The following is a 19,697-nucleotide window of genomic DNA, read 5'->3' as shown; positions in this document are numbered from 1 at the left end:
CAGCAAACACTCTGGGACCTTATTTTTGGGACTTAGACCCTGAGCAGCCACTTTGCTCTTTTAAATATTTCATTTTTTTCCCCACCCTAGCTAAGGGGCTAAAGCTTTCTGTGTTCAGCAGGACTTTCGTCCATCCCCAGTGTGGTTTGCTCTCTCAGTGCATGCTGGCAGAGCAGAAGTCCCCTAGGTCCATGCACCCCAGGAGGAGAAGCTGATGCAGGCAGACTCTCCCAACTAATGGTGACACACCTTGTGGGGTACATCTTGAGCAGCTGTCTCAAGAACAGCCCTAATGGTCGTCACTCAAAAAGAAACTGTTGAATGAAAAGCTGGTGGACCAGCAAGAAAGACAATAATAAAGAGAAGGAAAGGCTTCAATCTAAAAATTGGATATTTGTCCATAAAGACCATCAGAGCACCAAGTGGAGACACTACATATGGGAAACCTATAGCTGGACTTTCCCTAGGTAGCTCACAGCTGGATCTGCCCTGCTTTTTGAGTCACAGTAGTGGCACAAAAGCCCACTGGTGATGCAGAGCTGGAAGATATGCCCTTGAAAATGCCATAACACCAAACCCGTTGGGTTTTGGTCCCGCTGCAATACACAGATCGCTTCCATAATGACATTACTGCCTCTCAGATCCCTGTACAAGAAGGGTGCGATGTGCCCTGCTCTCTCCTGCTTGCCTGCTCTTTTTGGGAAAAAGACTTCACAGGACCCCAAGCCACTCCATCACCACCTCGTAGGGACTTTAACCCTTTGCAGTCTATAGTGTCTTTAGGAACTAATTAAACTAAGCATCAGAAAGATCATGCCTGGAAAAAAAAAAAAATGCAGGTTTGGTGAGCCAAGGGGTTAACAGGCTGTGTGGAGCATAACCAGCAAAGCACCCATCTTCTAAACCCTTTCCCATGCTGTTTTTTGGGGGGGTAATAGTGTTCACAGTCCAACCCATCAGCAGGCTCTCCCCATCCCCCTCCAGCCTGGCCCTTTAAGTAACTTGAGCCTTCAGGCTGCAAATCCCAGTCTCTAACTAAAAAGATGGAAAAGCAGTTTTCCCCCTTCCCCCTTCTGCGTCTTTTCCTTTAAAAGCAACCATTTCTTCCCCTTTTCCTTCTGGTGGGAAGGGATGGTTCAGCAAGGGCCAGAGCAGCTTTCTGAGCATCCCCCTCCCAAAGCAAGGCAAACTGGCAAATTCTCCACCCCACAATGCTTCTGGCAGCTCTTTTTTGCAGCTTGCTTCCCCTCGCGCCGGTCTTTGGCAAACCTCAGCTGATTTCCAAACCCTCCATGGCTGCTGGGGGTTGGTGCAAAGGTTTAATTATTTGCTTTTCTATGGGTGTGTAAGGCGGGGATAGGGAGAAGGTCGGGCCCCATCGCCTGACGCTGCAGATCTTGTCCACTTTTGTTGTATAGTCCCTCTCCCACCCCCCTTCCTTCTCCATCTCCCGCCCAGCTTCCAGAGCCCACCATGAATCCGCAGGCGGTTTTGGGATACGTTTGCCTGTTTTGCTTTTCCTTCATGACCACAGCAAAAGGTAAGAGACTTTGGGCTGCTTCGGGTCCAGGGACACGATGGGGTCCGGATGCCCCGAGAGGTGGGGTGCTCATCCCAGTGCACAAAGAGCTTCCCAGGGTTTGCCGTAATGCAACATCTCCCCGGTCTCTGGCTGGGAAGGGAAGAGTTATTGCCACAACAACTGCAAACGGTCTGAGCATCTCCCAAGGCAGGGAAATTTTTTGGGACCGTGGAAGTCCTCCGTGGGGGGGTGAGGAAAACCGGAGAGCTGGGGCTTTTCAAACTGCACACAGTGCAGAAATACAGAAACTCTTCAGTCTGACCCACAGGGGAAAGCCCCAGGGAGTGAGCTGGATTTCCCTCGATTCATTTATCATTATGACAAAAGTAGCGAAACTGTAAAACATTTCAGAAGCCTAGCAAGTGCGTCAGGTTTGCAGGAGAATTTCAAATGACTTTAGAAAATCGATTAGACTGGTTATGTCATGGCAAAGGCAACCCTCCCCCCTACAATCATATTTTTATATGAACAAGAGAAGCGAGTGCAAATAATTCTAGATAAATAAGACTGAAGCAGGGAGTTTTGATCTGAAGCTGCCCCATCAACTTCATTTTGCCTCATCACAAAGTCAGTAATTTAATTAAGATTTGACAGTTCCAATGGGAAACACACCATATGAACGATATGGCCTGTCTTTTCTCCTAAATAAAAATGCTAAGTTGCCCCAGTTAATGCACAATGCTGAAAAGACACTTCAAGGCATCCCTCCTGTCCATGGGCACGCTCAGGAAACTTTCCTTCAGGTTTGAAGTGTGTTTCTCTGGCACTTTCAAAAAGTCCTGAAGTCCCCCTGGAGGGCCCCCACTCTGGCCATCATTTCTGAGGCAGGACTGGAAATGCAAGTGGGAATCAGCTGTCACCCCAAGAACACCCAAATATCCAAACCGCAGGCACAAATAATTTCCCATTAAAACCTTCCCATGTTCTCCCCTAAACATGTCAGCTATACCTACTGTTCAGCGTAAAAATGACACTTCCAGGAGACAAAGTGATGCAGGTCGCAAGCATCCCTGCAAGTCCAGGTCCTCTGTAGGATGGAGGATGCTGGCTGCAGCAAGCGGAGGGACTGAGGTCTGTGGCTGTGTACGTTCAACATTTGCATCTTTCCTTAGGGGATTTGCAGCCGCTTTCTTTCCAGCCTGGGACCCTGTATCAGTACCGCTATACCCTAGACATCCAGCTGGACCACACATCCACACAGTCCCTGCAGGGAGCCTGGCTGCGGGCTGAGGCATTGGTCCAGCTGCACCGGCTCTGGAGGGACCAAGGTGGGGAAGAGCTACTCCAGGTGCAGGTGCGTGAGGTGGTAAAGCCATTGCAGCCAGGTATTCCTCCTGGGAGCAGTGATGCTGTCTTTCCTTACCCCATTCCCTTTCTAGGCCAAGCCATCTGAAACATGACCTCTCTGTCCAAGAGGCCATCACTTGCAGGTAAAATGCATAGCAACTTTGGAGCAGACATGCTTGGTCACTGCTTTCTGCCATCTTCTGCTGTCATAGATCCGTGACCTGAAAGCCCAACACAGGCCAGAAGTGGAGAGGAGCCAGGATGGCACTGGAGGTCCCCCTGCAGAGATTGCACTGACCCAGGAGGCACGGGCAGAACTCCAGCAGCCAGTGTTCATCTCCTGGAGCAGCGGGAAGGTCAGCTGGACACCTCCTAGGCTTGCTCATGCCCTCTGCAGACCACTCCTGCCCACATCCCAAATTTTCCCAGCTACAAAGCCTTTACAAACTCCTGCTCCACCTCTGGTTTCATATCAGAGCACAGGGAACCAGACAGGGTGGCAAATGCAGGTCTCCTGCAGGGTCCAGTGTGACCCTAGATGCAGCCCCATCCTCCAAAGGGGCTGGAGGCTCAGCTGGAGCTGCAGCATCCCATGTGAAAAGAGCCTCGGTCCTAACTGTGGGATGTGAGCTCCTTTCTGACCTTCTCCTCTAAGGCTTGGGAAAACCATCAGAGGAAAAAAGGGGAAAATTTGTGGGCATGCATCCACAAAGCCCATGCTATTGAGGGATTTGGTCCTCCTTGTGACAAATATCTGGGTATCTACAGGGCGTTGCTTAGGTTGCTGGGGAGAGATGCCTTTCAGCAGAGAAGGCAGCAGGGAGCCCATAGGGCCCCCAGAGCCATCCATCTTGCCCTCCCAGGTCAAAGCCTTCTACGGGGATGAAACAGAAAGCATCCTGGTCTCAAACCTGAAGCGAGGCATCGTCAGTCTGCTCCAGCTCCAGCCCCATGCCGGCACTGCAGTGGAGGTAGGTGCAGAGCCGGGGCCAGATCCTGCCCAAAAGCCAGGGACCATGCCACAGCAGGAGAGCCAGCCCCAAAGTACAGCCAGCCGAGGTGCTTCAGCAGAGCCAAAATTCAGGATAAATATCATGGGCTTTGCTGATCCAGCTGCCCCTGGGCTGTGAGCAAGGATGACTATTGGAAAGACAGAAGTTTTAAAATATTCTGCAGATGATTTTCAGGAATGGGCACACTTACTTACAAAATCATTGTCTTTCCCTGGACAGTAGGAAAAGTGGAGAAAAAACTCTCCAAGAATTTCTGCCAAGCAGGATTTGCTTTGCCCAGCCCAGCCAGCAGCTGGCAAATGGCAGGGAAATTCCTCCCTCCAGAGCTCAACTGATGCTGTAGTGACCTGCGAACAACATGAAATAACCTCAAAACCCAAAATGCAAGCACAAAGGTGCTGCTGATGATGTTAGCCTAAATTTGCAAAAGCACATTTCCTGCCCAGATGGTCTTGGAGGTATCCAGCACCCCCAAATACAGCCCAGTTTCTAGCTTTTTGATGATTTTTCTATTTATTAGTTTGTCCTTTGTGTCTGTCCTCTACACAGATAATTTTATTCAGGCTCAATCAAAGCCGATACCCTTAACCATGGTCACTTACATTTGTGTTTCAGGAGGATGTCTCCGGGAGCTGCCAAGTCACGTACACCGTGTCCAACCATTCCGTCACGAAGACAAAAGATCTCCTCAGCTGCTCAAAGCCGAAGTCTGGATTCGCCTCCGTAAACAAAGCAAGTCCATTGCTCTCGCGGTGGTGGGCTCAACTTACATCAAGTACATCAGGGCTGTCCCCAAAGTCTTCCTACAGGTGGGCTGCGAGTCCCACTCCCAGCTGGCTTCAGCCTTCTGCACCAGCCTGGGATGGGTCTCCGGCTCCTAGACCCACACACAAAGTGGGATGAACCAACATACCTCAGGAGGAGCATACGGTTTTGAGGCGGGTAGGAGCAGAAAAGATGTCCTGGGTCATCCCATCCCCATTCTTGTTATCACTTCTGACCTGTCAGCTAATCCTGCTTGGGAAAGTGGACATACAGAAATGTTTTCTAGACCTCAGACTCATCGGATTGGGGATTAGGTTGACAGGGGACAGGACCAAAGACCGCTGTTTGTTTCATTTAAAGCGGTAGCCCGTGATCAGCCCTGACATAAATAGATGAAACTCTGTGGGTCTTAATGCAGTTATGCCTGCCATGATTAAAATGGGCATTTTTAAAAAATATATAAATTCTACTGAATTCAATATAAAAATGGATATCACTGCACAGAGAGCCCATGGGCTTCAGCAGGGGTCTCAACACCTGGCAGTCAAACTCTGAGTGTTCTTATAATAAAAGCTTTCTGGGGTATGAATCATGACAAACTTACCCAAGAAATAACAAACCCTGCATAGCACATTTTTGGCAATAAGGTTTTCCCACAAGCCTGCCATCTGGACAACTTAGGCAGCTCTCTGGACCTTGCCTGTGTCCATAGCTGTGACAGCAAAATAATGATGCTGCCCAGATCTGTAAAAGGCAAAGCCTATGGATAAAAAACTCTTTATTAAAATAGTGGTATTATTATTGCTAATACCATTTGCTGTCAAAAACCACCGCTTGCACATGGTTCAGCTCTTCCCCTTCCCCAAGACCTGCCACATGCAAGCCCAGCTGCTCCGATAGCACCTCCTGGCATGACCAGCGCTCCCTTCGCTGGGGCAGAGAGACGAGACAGAGGTGAAGTCCAGCGAGTGCATCATTTCTTTTGAAAGGAAAAAAGCCAGAGAGCTTCCCCAAGGTCACCACGCAGCACAGCGAGGAAGCCGAGCATTTTTTGGCATGAGCTCGGTGGAAATTGCTGTTGCTTAGCTTTCTCTTTCATTTGGAGAATGTCCTTACTGATGCTCGTCAGGTTGAGGTGGGTTTTGGCATCGAGGGCCATACCTCTTCCCACACCGTGCAGCTGCGTTGGGGCGGCTGTGGAGCTAACACTGTCTAATGGACCTGAAGGAAGAGCGATGCTTTGGGAGGCATTTATTTCCAATTTGCAGTCTCCAGGCTTCCCCTACACCAGGCAGGAGCATCTCCTGCTCCCTCTGCTGCCCTTTTCTTCTGTGGCTGAGCCGGGGTGACACCACCTTGTAATGAAAGAGAAAGTCCGCATGGTGTCACCAGTCTGTCTCCCCACATCGGCCACAGGCAGAACATCCCCTCGCCACGGTCCTCACCTGGTGTTGCCTTCTCCTGCGTCTGGGAAGAGGTTGAGCTCGTCTGGATTTTCCTTTCCTACATTTTGTAAGCGAAGCGGGTGACACTGTGGACTGGAAAGCTGTTTTGCTGCTAATAGAGAGGAGATAAATCTCCTGGGGAGAGGGGAAGAGAGAAAAGTTTACATTTTTTCCTCCTTGCTATTCCTTTTTCAAGATTTTTGGAGTCGAGTGGCACCCCACCAGCAAAAGCCAGTACATGATGAAAGACAACCTCCTCCAGTGGGTGCTGGCAGAGGAAAGCCACATGGTGTCTCCAGCCCTGAGGTCCACCATCGGCATCAAAATCCGTTCAAGGTGAGTGATGTCCCCATACCACTGCCCAAATTGGGCAGCCTGGCATGGGATGAAGGGGCATCTGCCGGAGTTAAAGTGTTGCTGCTCTCCTGCCAGCTCGGCTGGCACAGCCTGGCACAGGCAGCAAGGAGGACAGGGTGCAGCAGCTGAGCATGGCACGGAGGAAACACCAGACACCTTTTGAAAGCTTCCGCCTGCACCTCCTCCTTATTCAACCCTGCAATGAACCCAACCAGCCTTTGAGCCATGGAGGGTGTAAATGACAAAGCATTTCCCGATGACTTCTTCCTCCACAGGCAGCAGCTCCAGCTAGCGTCTCCTCTGATGCCTGGCCCAACAGAGGTGGCTGGACAAAGTCTCGAGGATGCGCTGGCTAGCATGGAGGGACCGCACCAGCCCCTGGGCATGGCGAGCCTGCCCTTCAGGAGGGTCTGCACCCGCTGCCCATCGGTCAGTGATGCTACCCATCCCCAAAACTCACCACCTGCTCTCCCCCAAGCTGGGCACCTGGGCAGGCAGGAGAAGGCTGCAGGATTTGGGATTAAACTACAGTGGTGCATTTGGAGGGGCTGGTTGCCACTGTCGAGGCACGATGCGGCCCCAGAAGCACTGTAGAGCAGCAGCCTGACTTATTACCTCTCCCAAATAGTGTCTAATGTTGCTGCCCATGGTGGAAGGACCCCTCTGTCCCACCAGACATAGCTGCATTTCTGTGATGGGAGAAGCAACCTGGTGCACAGCGGGTACATCCAGTTGTGTTAAACTCATCACAGGTCTGAGGTCAGGAAACATTTCCACCACAGGTCAGGCTAGCAAGGGCAAAGAAGGGGTCATTTCTGCCTCCTCAAGTCCTCCAGACTTTTCACCCAGGAAATCTGGAATTGCAATGACTTTCAGGCACTGGTGATGCTCACAGTTTCTCCTGCTCTTTTCCTGGCACATACCACAAATTGGGGCATTGGGGCTTCAGCACAAGTCATCAGCGGTGGGGGTGGGAGGCTGCAGTAGATGCCCGCAGGTAATTGCATGACCCCCATGGGCCCCTCCCACTCCTAAATATTTTCCTAGTATAAACATTACCTCGTGATTCAGGATTAGGGCTAAAAGAAGCTAAATTCCACCTAACAAACCTCATCTTTGCAGCTGAGAGCCTACCTGAAGGCTTTTGACAGCCAGAGAGTCAAAATGGACACTTCGAAGGCGGCCACCACGTGGCATTTCCAGAGGTTCATCCAGATGTTGCGCAGCGCCAAGAAGAGAGATGTTCTGCAGCTGCTGAGGAGAGCGCCTGAGGAGATGCTGTGAGACTCCCAGGAGCTATCTTGCCAAAATTGGCTTTCTGTGCATGTAGAGCCCTGGTATGTAGGGTCATTCCTGGCCCTGGCAACTAGGGTCATTTGGTGCTGGTCCATACACCATACCTAGTCCAGCCAGCTGTCCTGACTAGTGCAAACATACTCAGTTTTTTTCTTAATGCCTGTTCTGGACAAACACTGCATGGCTTTTTTTTTTTTTTTTTTTTTTTTGGCCGGCTTTGGAGAAGAGTGAATGCTCCAACAAGGCTTTCTGCAAATATTGTTGGAGATCTGTTATTTACAGATCATCCACCCATGGCCATAGCATCCATCCCTTGTCAGTGTGGGTGCTGGGGCCAGGCTCATGCCACTGATGACCTCCTTCCTCTTGCTCCAGCCCCTTCGTTGTGGAGGCAGCGGTGGCCGCACAGTCGGTGGCATCCTTGGCAGCTCTCTCGGACTTTCTGGATTTCAGCAAGGAGCCCAAGTCCCTGCTGGAGAAGTTTCTCTACGCAGCAGCTTTCTCTCCCCGGCCTTCAGGAGAGCTTCTCCGACTGGTGTTAGTAAGTATGGATATTTCCATCCCTCCCTCCCTGAGGGTCCTGAGTCTGGGATGGATCCTCACCCCGTTTCAGGCAGGAGGGAACAGCGAGCATATTTTCCTGAAACAGGAAAATATGCTTCTGTAGAAATATATCTTGTTTATGGGATTATTTTATGTGCTTTTAATGGGACAGTGGTGATGGGATTAGATGTTCCTCAGAGGAAAAGCATTCAGCCAAAAGTGCTTTATATTAGTGCATTACAGATAATAAAAGCTTAATTAAAAGCCACTGTGAAAAATCAGCATTTTATCCAATTAAATTGTGCATTGCCTCCTTCAAGGCAGATAAGAACTAGTTTTTCCTTACTTTTTTGGTAAATGCTTTGAGATAAGAGGTAAAACATACCCCTTCTCTCTCTCTTTCCCCATTTTTTTTCCTGCTTCCTAATACCCCTTTTTCCCGGTGCCCAGGACAAGCTGAATGGGAAGCAGCTGGCCCCTGAGGTCCAGCAGACAGGGATAGTTGCCATGGGCTCTCTGGTCGGCAAGCTGTGCCAGCAGAAGCTCTGTGGGCTGCAGGTGGGTCCTCTGTAAACCCCCATGCTTGGCTTTTTTGGACCCCCACCCTCCTCCAGGGGTGCCCAGAATGTCTCCTGTCCCTCACCTCACTCTCCTCCTCTTCTGCCCTCCTGCAAACCCTGAGCAGGAGGTGGAGCGTGGGGTGGAAACCATCCTCAGGGGGCTAAAAGGTGCCAAGGAAGAGTCTGAGGTGGTCATTTACCTGCTGGCCCTGGGGAATGCAGTGCTCCCCGAAACCATACCCACCCTCCTGGATCACGCCGAGGAGGGTCCTGCCTCTATCACCAGTGCAGCCATCTCTGCCCTGCAGCAATTCCCTGCTCGGCACATCTCCAGCAAGGTATGAAACAAAACTGCCAAGGCTTGGTATTCCTCCTCCCATTCAAAGCCAAGCCATTGGGGTGCAAATGAAGCCACCATTTGCAAATCACCACCCTAACAGCACCATTTTAATTGCCCTCTTGCACCAGGTGAAACGAGCGATGAGGAGGATTTTCCACGAGAAGAGGAAGAGCTACGAAAAAGCATGTCGCCTGGCTGCTGCAGAAATCCTCCTAGATAACGAGCCCTCGCCCATGGATGTCATCAACATCCTGCTGGCTGCCAACGAGCTGGAGACAGAGACAGCGACATTTCTGCTGCTGAAGGTCCAGAACTGCCTGCGTGCCGACTACCACCCAGCAAGGTAGGTCTGGAGGGGAAGGCTGCATTGTTCTCCCCTGTCATCGCTGTTTTTTCCTCTTCCACACTCCAGCTGTGGCTTTTGACCCAACATGCCTTTAAAGCTGGATAAGAGTGCATGCTAGCATCACTTCTTGGAGCTGCCTGGAAATTCCCAGCTGCAGGAGGAAGAAAACAGCAGGGCTGTTAATGCAGACGATGCCCAGCCAGCCGAAACCTGGCATCCCTCCTCGTCCTGCCCCATGGCAGACGGACCGAGGCTCACGGCTTCAGCAGAGTCCTTGGAGGCCAAAGCTCTGGCTCTCAGGGCAGCGCACAATTTGTAACTGCATTAATCTTCCTATCTGCACAAAACGAACCGAGCACTAACATTTTTCAGAGCTAAGCAAAGCTGCACAAAAATATCTGACTGGGTTATCTTAATAAAGCAGAGGAGAGGGAAATTCCAGGGTAGCCCACGTCTGCTTGTTTCCTTTTTTGCTCACACTTCCATGGGCAACTGAAAGAAATAGTTCAGAAATTTGTATTTCCTTCTTTGGACAGCCTTCTGTAATGACCACTGACATTCTCTCTTCCCAGTGCTGACATACCCTCTCGCTCTTGCTTCCAGGAAGATAATGAAAGACATCATGAGAGACCCACGGATAAATAACTACAACTTCTTCTCGAAAGCTGGCATCTCCTCTTCTTTCTCAGGACCTCTGACAGGTGACACCATAGAGGACACTCATCCCATGGCCTTCTCAAACGGCTAAAGGAGGGGCTGGTGGGGAAAGGCAACTTTCAGAAGAGGTCTTGGCTTTATAGAAAAGCCCCAAAATCTCGGTGTGAAGTTTCTGAGCATGTCCCCCAGCGCCAGCTGAGGCTGGCTGGTTGCCATCACCTGAGATACATATACCTTTCTCTGACAACCCTGCAACCACCCGGCTTTCTACAGCAGGAGGGCTGGGCTGTGCTACATACTTTCCCCAAATCCTGCTGATTTAAAAGAGGAACTTCAGCTGAAGATGAAACCAATGGTAGATTGTAGGTGGGAGTTACTGTGCTTTTCCTGATAAGTCAAGATATTTAGCTCCGTTCCTCAGATCCTTAGGTATTTTTAATAAGCCCTTCAAAGAGGAGAATCCTTGTACTGAGATAAAAATCATCAGACTTCAGAGAGACTGCAACAATTGACACTTGCTAAATATCTGCTTAAATCTTCGCCCCTGAGCTCTCATTTCTGTCCCACTTCAAATTATCTCAGTCTAGCATTGTAGGGGGTCGGTGGAGGCAAAATAGCCAACACCTGGAAGAGAAACATTGCATTACTAAATCCTTTGATTATTGCAGGAGTGGAAGGATATGGTGCAGAGAAGCTTTCCCCTCTGAATCATTTAGCTTTACCAGATATTTAATGGCTAACATACGAGATCTGTGCCGGTCAGCCACACTGACCATAGATAGGACAACTCTACAGGACTAGCCATACAATCTATTGAGGAGGCTTACAAATTACCAAGGAGCTCTCAGGATCCTACTTTTAGACATGTGTCTGTGACCTCCCAATTCTGCAATCAATCTGGACAAGCTCTTTTAAGAAACTGCCCCATTGTGCTAAGCACTGACTTGGTGGCACCGAGCGCAGGGAACACGCTTGCTGGAATCGCAGCCTTGCACATCCTACCTATGGGCTCTTTATTTTCTTGTCAGCCTTCATCCCCTGCTGCTGCTCTCAGAACATTTATGGTTCACCACTGTTCAGTGACTTATTTGCAAAAAGAGATGTGCCAGGCACTGCCCAGGGATGCTTACAGGCATCTCTCTGTCTTTCAGTCACCCAGGACCTGCTTTCCACCTTCGGGCTGGACCTGCTGTTTTTGGAGGGTGGATTCCTGAGAAAGAGCGTCTCTGACTTCTCACTGCTCAGCCATGGCCAGCAGCTTCGTGCTGCTCAGGTGTGCTGCTGGGAGGGCATGTACATGGAGGGGGGTGGCAACACTAACCCAGCAGTGACACTGCCCCCTCTGTGTCCCCTCTTAACCTCCTTATGGTGCTTGACCTCACCTCTGCACTCAGTGTGCCCTGTATCAGAAATACATAAATGCATACCCCTCATCACCAATGTGAAGCCAGACAGACCTGCTCTGGAGAAGCCTGCCCTCCCCCCCAAAAAAACAGGGGATGTGACACCACAGATGCACGGTGCTCAGGGATAGCTTGGATGCCCCATCCAGCCCACTCTGTCACTATCCTCCTGCTTCAAAGGATGCCTGTCCAAGGGCTGGACAAGTATAGCAACTCAAATAGCGTTGCAGGGCACAAAACGAACTCTCCAGCTTTGCTGCATGCAGCTTGCACGTCTCTGCTTCTGTGTTTTAGGTCACTATTGAAGCACAAGGGATGGAGTCGATGCTGGGAGAAAATGTCTTGGAAGGGGAAGAGGAGCCAGAGCTCATGGCCGGGATGTCTGCCATCTTCTTTGATGTTCAGTTGCGGCCGATAGTCTTCTTCCAGGGATATACAGACTTAATGGCCAAGGTCCTATTAAGCAGTGGAGAACCCACAAGTGTGGTCAAAGGGAACCTCCTGCTGATGGACCATCACCAGGTACTGGATGGGCTGGGTGACCTGCCTCCATGCCAAATCCTAGTGAATCCCATAGCATGAGCCAGTGGATTTTAGGTAAGTTACTCACTGTGGATACACATCTAAGAGCAAGGTGGTGCTGCCAGAGGTCTCTTGGGGCTGGTAAAACAGTGGGACGTCTCAGCTCTGCCATGGGACACACGTGGCTTGAATTCCTCCCACAAAAGTCCAGCTGCGGGGCTGGGATAGTCCCAGCAGCCATGCATCACTGCCAATGTCAGCTGCTCGGCCAAGAGAGGTGTCCGATCACAGCAAGTTCCACCTTCTCAATCTCCCAGGTCATTCCTCTACAGTCTGGCCTCCAAGCAGTCATCAAACTCCAGGGCGGGCTGGGGCTTGACATTTCAGCTGACATGGATGTGAGCATTTGGGAGCAGGAACTGAAAACCAGCATCAGCACGAGGTCAGTGGGTGGGAAACTGCTTGGCTCTGGGGATGTGGGGTACTCGGGGGGCTCAGCACCCAGCACAAGGGATGTTCCACCTTAGGCTGACTTTCCACAGGCCCCTGCTCTTCTCCTGCTGGGTCCAGCCCTGCCTGGTGGACATGTTGGTTAGGTGTCTGGCAGGTGTTGGTTACACACTCCTTTTCCATGGCCAGACCTAAAATTGAGATGCTTATGGGGTGGTTTGGTGCTGGTGCATAGTGCCCAGCACAGGGCCATGGCTCTGTGACCAGACCCACGTGCTTCCCTCTCGCAGGGGAAGTCTCGCCATTGATTTCCAGGCAGAACTAGATGCCCCTTTCCTCCAAGCCACCCTGAGAAGCCAGACAGAGTTGGAGACCTCAATCCAGTTTGACACCATCCTGAGGTTTTCCAGCAGCCCAGTGCTCATGTGCCTGCAGCTGAAAGAGGAGCAGGTCCCATACAGGTAAGCTCTGGATACAGCCAGATACTGCAGAAACATCATGACATGCTTGAGAGAAAAGAGGACTTCTTGGGGAGAGGAGGGAATTAATGGTTGTGCACTTATTGAGCAGGGTGGGTCAAAACCAGTAGGGAGGGGGTGAAGGACACCACAAGTTCATGGTGATGGGGATGGAAGTGCCATGCCTAGACCATTACGAGAAGCCCTGCAGGTGAATATGCCGGTCTGGGAGGAGAATGAAGTCCACCACCGCCATAGCCTCCTGACCATCTTGTTGTCTCCTTGTCCCACAGAGAAATCTTCACAGTTTCCAAGTCTGCCGGCAGCCAGAGCAGCACCGCTCGAAAAGGCAGGCAGGGCACCATGCCTGGGCGGGAGTTTGCCTTGCACCAGGCCAACTCCAAGGTCTGCAACCTCCTGCTGACGGCGGAAGATGACTAGCGGAATCGGAGCACTTTGGGACTGGATAACTGCCTGCCACACACCCCAGTTCTATATGAGCTGTCAAAGGCTCTGCCCAACTCCTCCACAACCATCTTTTAATAAGAAAAATGCTGCAATAAGGGCAGCAGAAGAGGAACTGCCGCAGGACAGCCAGAGGCACCCCTTGCTTGGGGCTGGAGGATCCAAGCCTGCCATCCTCACCCCAAAGGCTGAGATTTCCCCCACCTGAACTCTTCCCCTTCAGGGGAAGGGCTTGCTGGAAGCCAAACTGGTCCTTGTGAAAAACAGTCTCCTTTTGCAAATGAATGAGTTTCTCAGGGCCCAAGAAACCCTTCTGCAAGCCTATACCCAAAAATGCTCTGTTTTCTCCCCATTTATCAAAGCAGTCAGAAGGGAGCACATCTGCAGCCAGAGGGAGGAGGATCCCCACGGAGGGAGTGAATGACCCTCCTTTAATGCACAGTTTTGCAGCTGCCAAAAGAGTCTAGAAGCATGCAAAAATTTATTTCTGGGTGAGGTGTGGGGTTTTTAATTTTCTTTTTTTTAATGCAACCACAGAGACATCCACCCCAGAATGATCCTCAGGGAAAAGGGCAGAGAAGCAAGACAAAATGCTGCATAACCTGTTGCCAATTATTGTGTGTGCTTTCCAGATTAATCGAAGGTGTTTGTATTTATTTGCATATGAAGGCAACTCAGTGCTCTCACAGCTTGGTGCCATCCTCTTACTCCTGGGGGGAATTTGCGCTCTGTTGCCAGGGATGTGACTGGTGCCACATCAGGCAGCAAGCATGAGGCCGGGGTGGGGAACAGCTTGTATTTTAGTGGGAGTCAGATTCACACTTGGAGAAAAAAAACAAACAAACAAAAAAAGGAGCAAGGCAGAGGAATGCAACCCACAGAGCTTTCCCAAAAATTGGGGAAATGAAGGCAAATTTAAAACAGAGCGAGGGAGAGTGTAGCAAATTGCAAGAGACCCTTCTAAAGAGCATGGACCAGCAGTCTCAATCCTCATCTTGAAACAGGGAGAACTGTCTTGAAGATGGAGCTGAAAAATACAGAAAAAAATGCTGGAGACCCACCAGCTGCTGGCAGAGGCTGGAAGGAGATGAGGTGACTCGAGCATGGACTGGCTGAATGAAAAACAGAAGAGACATTGGTGTCTCCAAGCCATTAAAGCATCTCTTCGCAGCTCTGCATATCCCGCTCATGATGCTGATCCTCAGCGACTGCTTCCTGCTCTAGTGTCTACGCTTGACTTTTTCCACATGTTTTTTTTCCTCTAAGACAGGCAGGGCTGCAAGAATCATCCAAAGTCATAAAAAACACCTTATAATTAAAAACCACAAGAGCACAAGCATTTTAGTGTCTGCAAAGAGTGCATTAAAAAGGTGTTTGGAGATTATCAGGACTCCCAGCATGGGGCGATGACACTGGAAGCAGAGAAATTACTACTCTAACAGGGGTGGCATGCAGAGCTGGATCTGAAGTCAGCAGTGCTCAGCTGGGGAACCAGATGATTTCAAACCATGGGCACACACTGCCAAGGTGTTTGGAAACTTCTCTGTCCTTTGGGTTTGTTTTTTGTTTTTTTTTTTTTTTAATGAATTATTGGTGGTTCAGTCCATCCTACAGGGCAAATCAAGATGCTGGTTGCCATAGAGGGCAAGAGATCATGTTTGACTGATGTGGTCCTTTCTCGATTTAGGAATCTGTCACAGAGAGCTTGGACAAACATTACAAAGCTGTTACTTCAGGTAATCATCTTTCAGGGTGGACATTATTCAACCCAAACTGGAAAAGTTAAATAGCAGGGTCACACCTCCATTCCGTCCCCTTCCTCCTCTTTATAGAAGCCAGCACATACTAGATGTGCCTTTTTTGGGGGCATGCAGATTCAGAACCCATCTATTGAGAGGCAGCTTCTGCCTAGAGCCTCTCGTCTTCCTTTTTGATCCAAAGTTTACATATTAATGGAGAAGCCTCTGGCCCCTTTTATCGCCTGAACAGCAGTTCTCCTTCTCTTTTAATCGAGGCAGCAGATGGAGATAAGATTGCCTCAACCCTACATGCAGGAAGGCAGCGTTCCAGCAACAAAGAGATACAGCAGCTTCCCTTTTCTGCTGATATTTGGGCTCTTTTGGTGACCATTTGTGAAAATTACAATTAGCTTCAAGTAAATATTGTTCTTCTGTTTTGCATTCTCCTCTCAAGTTGGATTGTTATCAGCCACAACCACCGAACACCTCTCCAGCGCTGGAGGGAGGCTCACAAGGAAAAAGCAGTATTTCTTTATTCCTTCCTGATAAGAATGTGCCTTTGAAATATTATTTTGTATTATAAAACATGCTTTTTAGGAAAAAGAGGGACATGGACCATTTTTTAAAATTATGAGCCTGACAATGTAGCACCAAGTCTCCTGGTTTGGGAGAAGAAAACTTGTCTAGTTTTCCATCTAGAGGCACTAATTACAAGCGCTTTGGTTATGTACAGAAATAAATGCTATGTATTTTTATATTTTCTCTCTTTGACTCTTAACTTTTCTGGACACACAGCCGGGAAGAGGAGAGAGGCAGAAAGCAGCTCCCATAGCACAGGCACTTCCAGCAAGAACAGTATGGCCAAAGCCATCTTTAAATAAAGTCACACTCCCAAGGGATCTGCTTTCTAGGTCCCTATTTAGGGTCCCCCAGAGACACGTAACTAAATGCCCCATCAGGGCTGCAAGATGGGAACACGAGGTCTACCTCTGCTCCCAGAAAGCCCCAGAGCACTGTTAGGGATGATGGCAGACCTGCAAGAGGATTCCCATGGGGCTGAAGATGCTGCTTTATCCTCTCCTGCCAACTTCTGCAAAGGTATTGGAGGCCATCCAAGACTTTGCTTAAAATCAGGGCTTCCCCTGCATCAAGGCTCTGCTGATTATAGAGCAGTCTCACTCAGAGCGGGCCCCAAGGACACGGAGAGAAATTGCCCTGGGACTTGCCCTCGGGTCTGAACAGGCGGATCCCTGTGTGACCGTGGGAGGAGGGAGCCCATATCGCCCTTGTTGCATTGCTCAGCTTTCTGCAGGGCTGCTGATAGCAGCTCTGAGTCCCACTAGCTCCCCGTCTTCACCCTTTCCCCAGGGAGCATCCCGTTATTTCCCATTCCTCTTGTCTCACGGTCAGGGTTTGGGCTGACTCAGACTGTTTTACATGCTGATGAGTTGCTATCATCTCTGCTGGCACCCCTGTGACCGCTTATGGACCTGCACAAGCCTTAATCCTCATCCAAAGCCACGCTGCTCTGCCAGGTGTTTGGGGAGGACCATTTGGACCCAAAACCTTTCTCAGCCTCAGCATTTGCTCCTCAGTCAAAGCCAGAAGGCACCCACCTGCCATTTAAGACCTTTTCCATTGCTCTTTTCCCCCCCTTCTCCTTCTCTAAAGGAGATTGAGAGAGGCAGATTTGTCATTCAGCTGATGTTTGCATTGCACAGGCTAAATCAGAAAATGCCACCCTTGCCCCTTGGGGTGGAGAGAAGATAATATTGCTGATGGCTGAGCTCTTACAGCGGGTAGCAGATCAGTTTTGCCCTAAACAAATAAGTGAGGTTTGCTCACTACCTGCAGATGAGAAGACATCAGTGTTCAGGGGGTATGGAAACCCCAAAAGATTTTAGTCCAGGTTTTACTTTAACATCGAGCAACAGCGTTACCCTACATTGGTTGAACTTCTAGTCCTGAAGGATGATACTTGTCCTGCCAGAGGGGCCAGGGGCTATAGCTGGGATTGGAGCTGGAAATGTGTTTCCAGCCCATCTTGGAAATGGCGAGGACATTTCAATGGGGATTTCACCAGTTTGCATTGCTGCTGGAAGTATTGACCTCCTGCTGAGCCAGTGAACTGTAAAGTTTCCCAGGTCCCTTCTGTAGATCTTTTTTTTCCAGTTCTGGTTGGATGTTCAAACAGCAAGAGAGTGAAGGGACACGGGCATTCTGTAAAATCACTCGTTTCTTTGGCAGTGGCTCCAAACTCTCCTAAAAGGGACCGTTCAGCCCCAAACCCCCAGCGCTGACTGTATCGCACCCACAGAGCTGGAGTGCAGCACCCCGTGGGACACCAAGCTGCCTCAGTCAAAGGGGGCAGAAAGGGTCTTGGCCACGAAGAGGAGAAATGAATAAGAGCATCCTCCTTTAAAGGTACATTATTCCTACTAGCTAATTTCATTTCAGACTATTTGACAAGAACAACAAGGGAAGAATTAGCTGCTGAAATCCTGCCTTTGCCTCCCAAAGCGCCAGTTACAGGCTTTGCATTTCACATTTGGCACTGCTCTTTCTCGGGAGCTGTAGGATGTTCCCTGAGCCAGCATCCCTCCCAGGAGATCCTACACTGAGCTGTGCAATTGGAAGTGATGAGTCCTCAAAGGGTCCTTGCATCCAGGAGCAGGATAATTGGGGAGGGTTGAGGGTGCCAGATCTTATTTCTAGTGGAGGTCCTATGTGCCAGCAACCACCCAGCTCCCAGGGATTTTGCAGGGGCTTAGGGGCAGAGCAGCCCAGAGCCAGCACCTGGGAGCAGGGCTCCCACCTGCCTCTCCAAAAGTGGCTTTGCTTGTGGAGCTGCAGATCAGCAGTGACCTCCAGTGGCTGCAGCCAAACCTGGTGGAGATACCAGGCCAAAACCGCTCCGCTGCAGCCATGCAGGGGGTGGATGCCTGGCACCCTGCATCCAGGGGTGTCCCACGACCAGCACCCAAGGACCTTTGCATCAGCAGGGGAGGGACCAGGGCTGACCCATGGCAGCCCCTCACCACTCTGAGCTGGGGTCTCATGTGGCAATGCCATCCTCTCCTGGAGTCCAAGCTTGCCATCACAGGCAATTTTTCATATTTTCTTTTCCCCTGTAAGTCACTCTATTCCCAGGACATCTCGTACAGCCCTCAGGAGAGCGTATGGACACTGCTCACCAAATGGGGTGATAAAACATTATCTGCCTGTCTATTACAGCTTTCTGTAGAGACAAAACTAACCAGAAAGCGTGCGCAAAAGTGAGGGGAATGTGTGTGAGAGGATAGACCATTCATGGGGACTGGCACTCCCTGGGAGCTAGCGGAGGTGCACATTTAATGCGCTGGGGCAGATCTTATCACCCACTGCTCCTTCCTTCCTAGGCAGCTTGCAAAAAAGGTGTTGTATTTCCTAACTGCTGGGCCCCAGTGACTCCCCAAACCCCATGAAAAATCCAGAAAAAGTGGTTTGCAACTCACCAAAGCAGCAGTGTAAATCCCAGCACTGAACAGAGAGCTCTGGCAGTAGCAAATCTCCCATAGAGCTGCAGCTGGGCTACAGTGCACCTCTCAAGCCCCTGCTGCAAAGCTTGCCGCTGCTTTGGGCCATGCATATCACACAGGTATATCTGCAAGGCTTTCCTGCAAGCATGGAACATGCACACAGGCACTTATCTGGGTGCCACCACATAGGAAGTCACCCTGGAGCAGACTGCAAGTAAGCAGCAGAGCATCCAAGGAGCAGCAGCTGGCAGGGAGGTGCTGTTATAACTTGCCCAGCAATCAGGAATGGAGGGAGAAAGCTGTGAAGCTGCAACAGGACACAGCTGTGCAAGCCACAGCAGATGTGCCATGAGGTTATCCCTGCAGGAAAAGCCAGGGGGAAAAGCTCAGGGCCAGGGCTGGTGAGTCAGGCAGGGAGCTGGGGAACTGGCTGAGCCGAGCCAACTAGTCCCCATGGCTGGGATAAATCCCTCTGGCACACCAGGGCCAAAACCCGTGGGAAAAAAGCTGCATTTTTCCTAGGAAACTGTTCTACCCACTCGATCCCTGCCAATAGTGGGAGTATTGAATGGATGCAATGCTTGCTATAGAAAAAAATATATTAGCAGCGCAGAAGGTGTTTGGAGAGACAGCTGGAGCCCCCAGCTCCTGTGTGGGACAAGGCTGTGAAGGGTGACATGGGGACAAGCCCCTGCTCTGGCCCATCTCCCTGCACTGGCAGGGTCTGCTGCCTTTCTCAGCCACCGGGATGCCGGGCAGGCTGCAAGGGTCAAACCATCGGTCAATGACTGCTCCTGAAGGGACCCAGCACTATGAGTCAGAAAGAGCAAATAACCATATTTACCTCCATCAGCTTTGGGTGAAAACAGTCATTTCCTACCACTGCTTTTCCTATTTACTCAATTACCCTCCACCGCAGTTATTCTGCCATGCCCAAAAGCCATCCACAGG

The 19,697-nt window shown here is 50.3% G+C and overlaps 1 protein-coding gene and 1 long non-coding RNA gene across 2 annotated transcripts; one reads left to right on the top strand and one right to left on the bottom strand.

Annotated features, from left to right (window-relative positions):
* Window positions 1-1,473: 1,473 nt before the first annotated feature.
* On the top strand, window positions 1,474-13,880 carry LOC104013553 (microsomal triglyceride transfer protein). The gene is made up of 18 exons (XM_009466075.2): window positions 1,474-1,540; window positions 2,695-2,876; window positions 3,082-3,225; window positions 3,733-3,840; window positions 4,498-4,614; window positions 6,289-6,428; window positions 6,725-6,878; window positions 7,572-7,729; window positions 8,121-8,286; window positions 8,739-8,846; window positions 8,974-9,186; window positions 9,317-9,531; window positions 10,138-10,235; window positions 11,343-11,464; window positions 11,889-12,116; window positions 12,434-12,558; window positions 12,857-13,027; window positions 13,318-13,880. Exons 1-18 carry the CDS (start codon window positions 1,474-1,476, stop codon window positions 13,463-13,465), a joined length of 2,664 nt encoding a protein of 887 aa, XP_009464350.1. The 3' UTR covers window positions 13,466-13,880.
* On the bottom strand, window positions 5,864-18,959 carry LOC148054759 (uncharacterized). The gene is made up of 3 exons (XR_015706759.1): window positions 18,723-18,959; window positions 6,093-6,227; window positions 5,864-6,002 (listed from the first exon to the last, which is right to left on the bottom strand). It is a non-coding gene; the product is annotated as an uncharacterized LOC148054759 (long non-coding RNA).
* Between the last annotated feature and the right edge of the window lie 738 nt (window positions 18,960-19,697).

The sequence above is a fragment of the Nipponia nippon genome, unplaced genomic scaffold, assembly GCF_047370975.1.
Source record: "Nipponia nippon isolate SJK-2023a ecotype South Korea unplaced genomic scaffold, ASM4737097v1 scaffold_3, whole genome shotgun sequence".
Taxonomy (NCBI): Eukaryota; Metazoa; Chordata; class Aves; order Pelecaniformes; family Threskiornithidae; genus Nipponia; species Nipponia nippon.
Note: the sequence above shows the minus strand (reverse complement) of the source record. Positions and strands in the feature narration are given on the sequence as shown.

Bases quoted from the DNA above. Each gene is read 5' to 3' on its own strand.
- LOC104013553 (XM_009466075.2), top strand. From the start codon at position 1,474: ATGAATCCGCAGGCGGTTTTGGGATACGTTTGCCTGTTTTGCTTTTCC. The intron at 3,841-4,497 runs GTAGGTGCAGAG...TTTGTGTTTCAG, and splicing joins ATGCCGGCACTGCAGTGGAG to GAGGATGTCTCCGGGAGCTG. The intron at 7,730-8,120 runs GTGAGACTCCCA...CTCTTGCTCCAG, and splicing joins AGAGCGCCTGAGGAGATGCT to CCCCTTCGTTGTGGAGGCAG.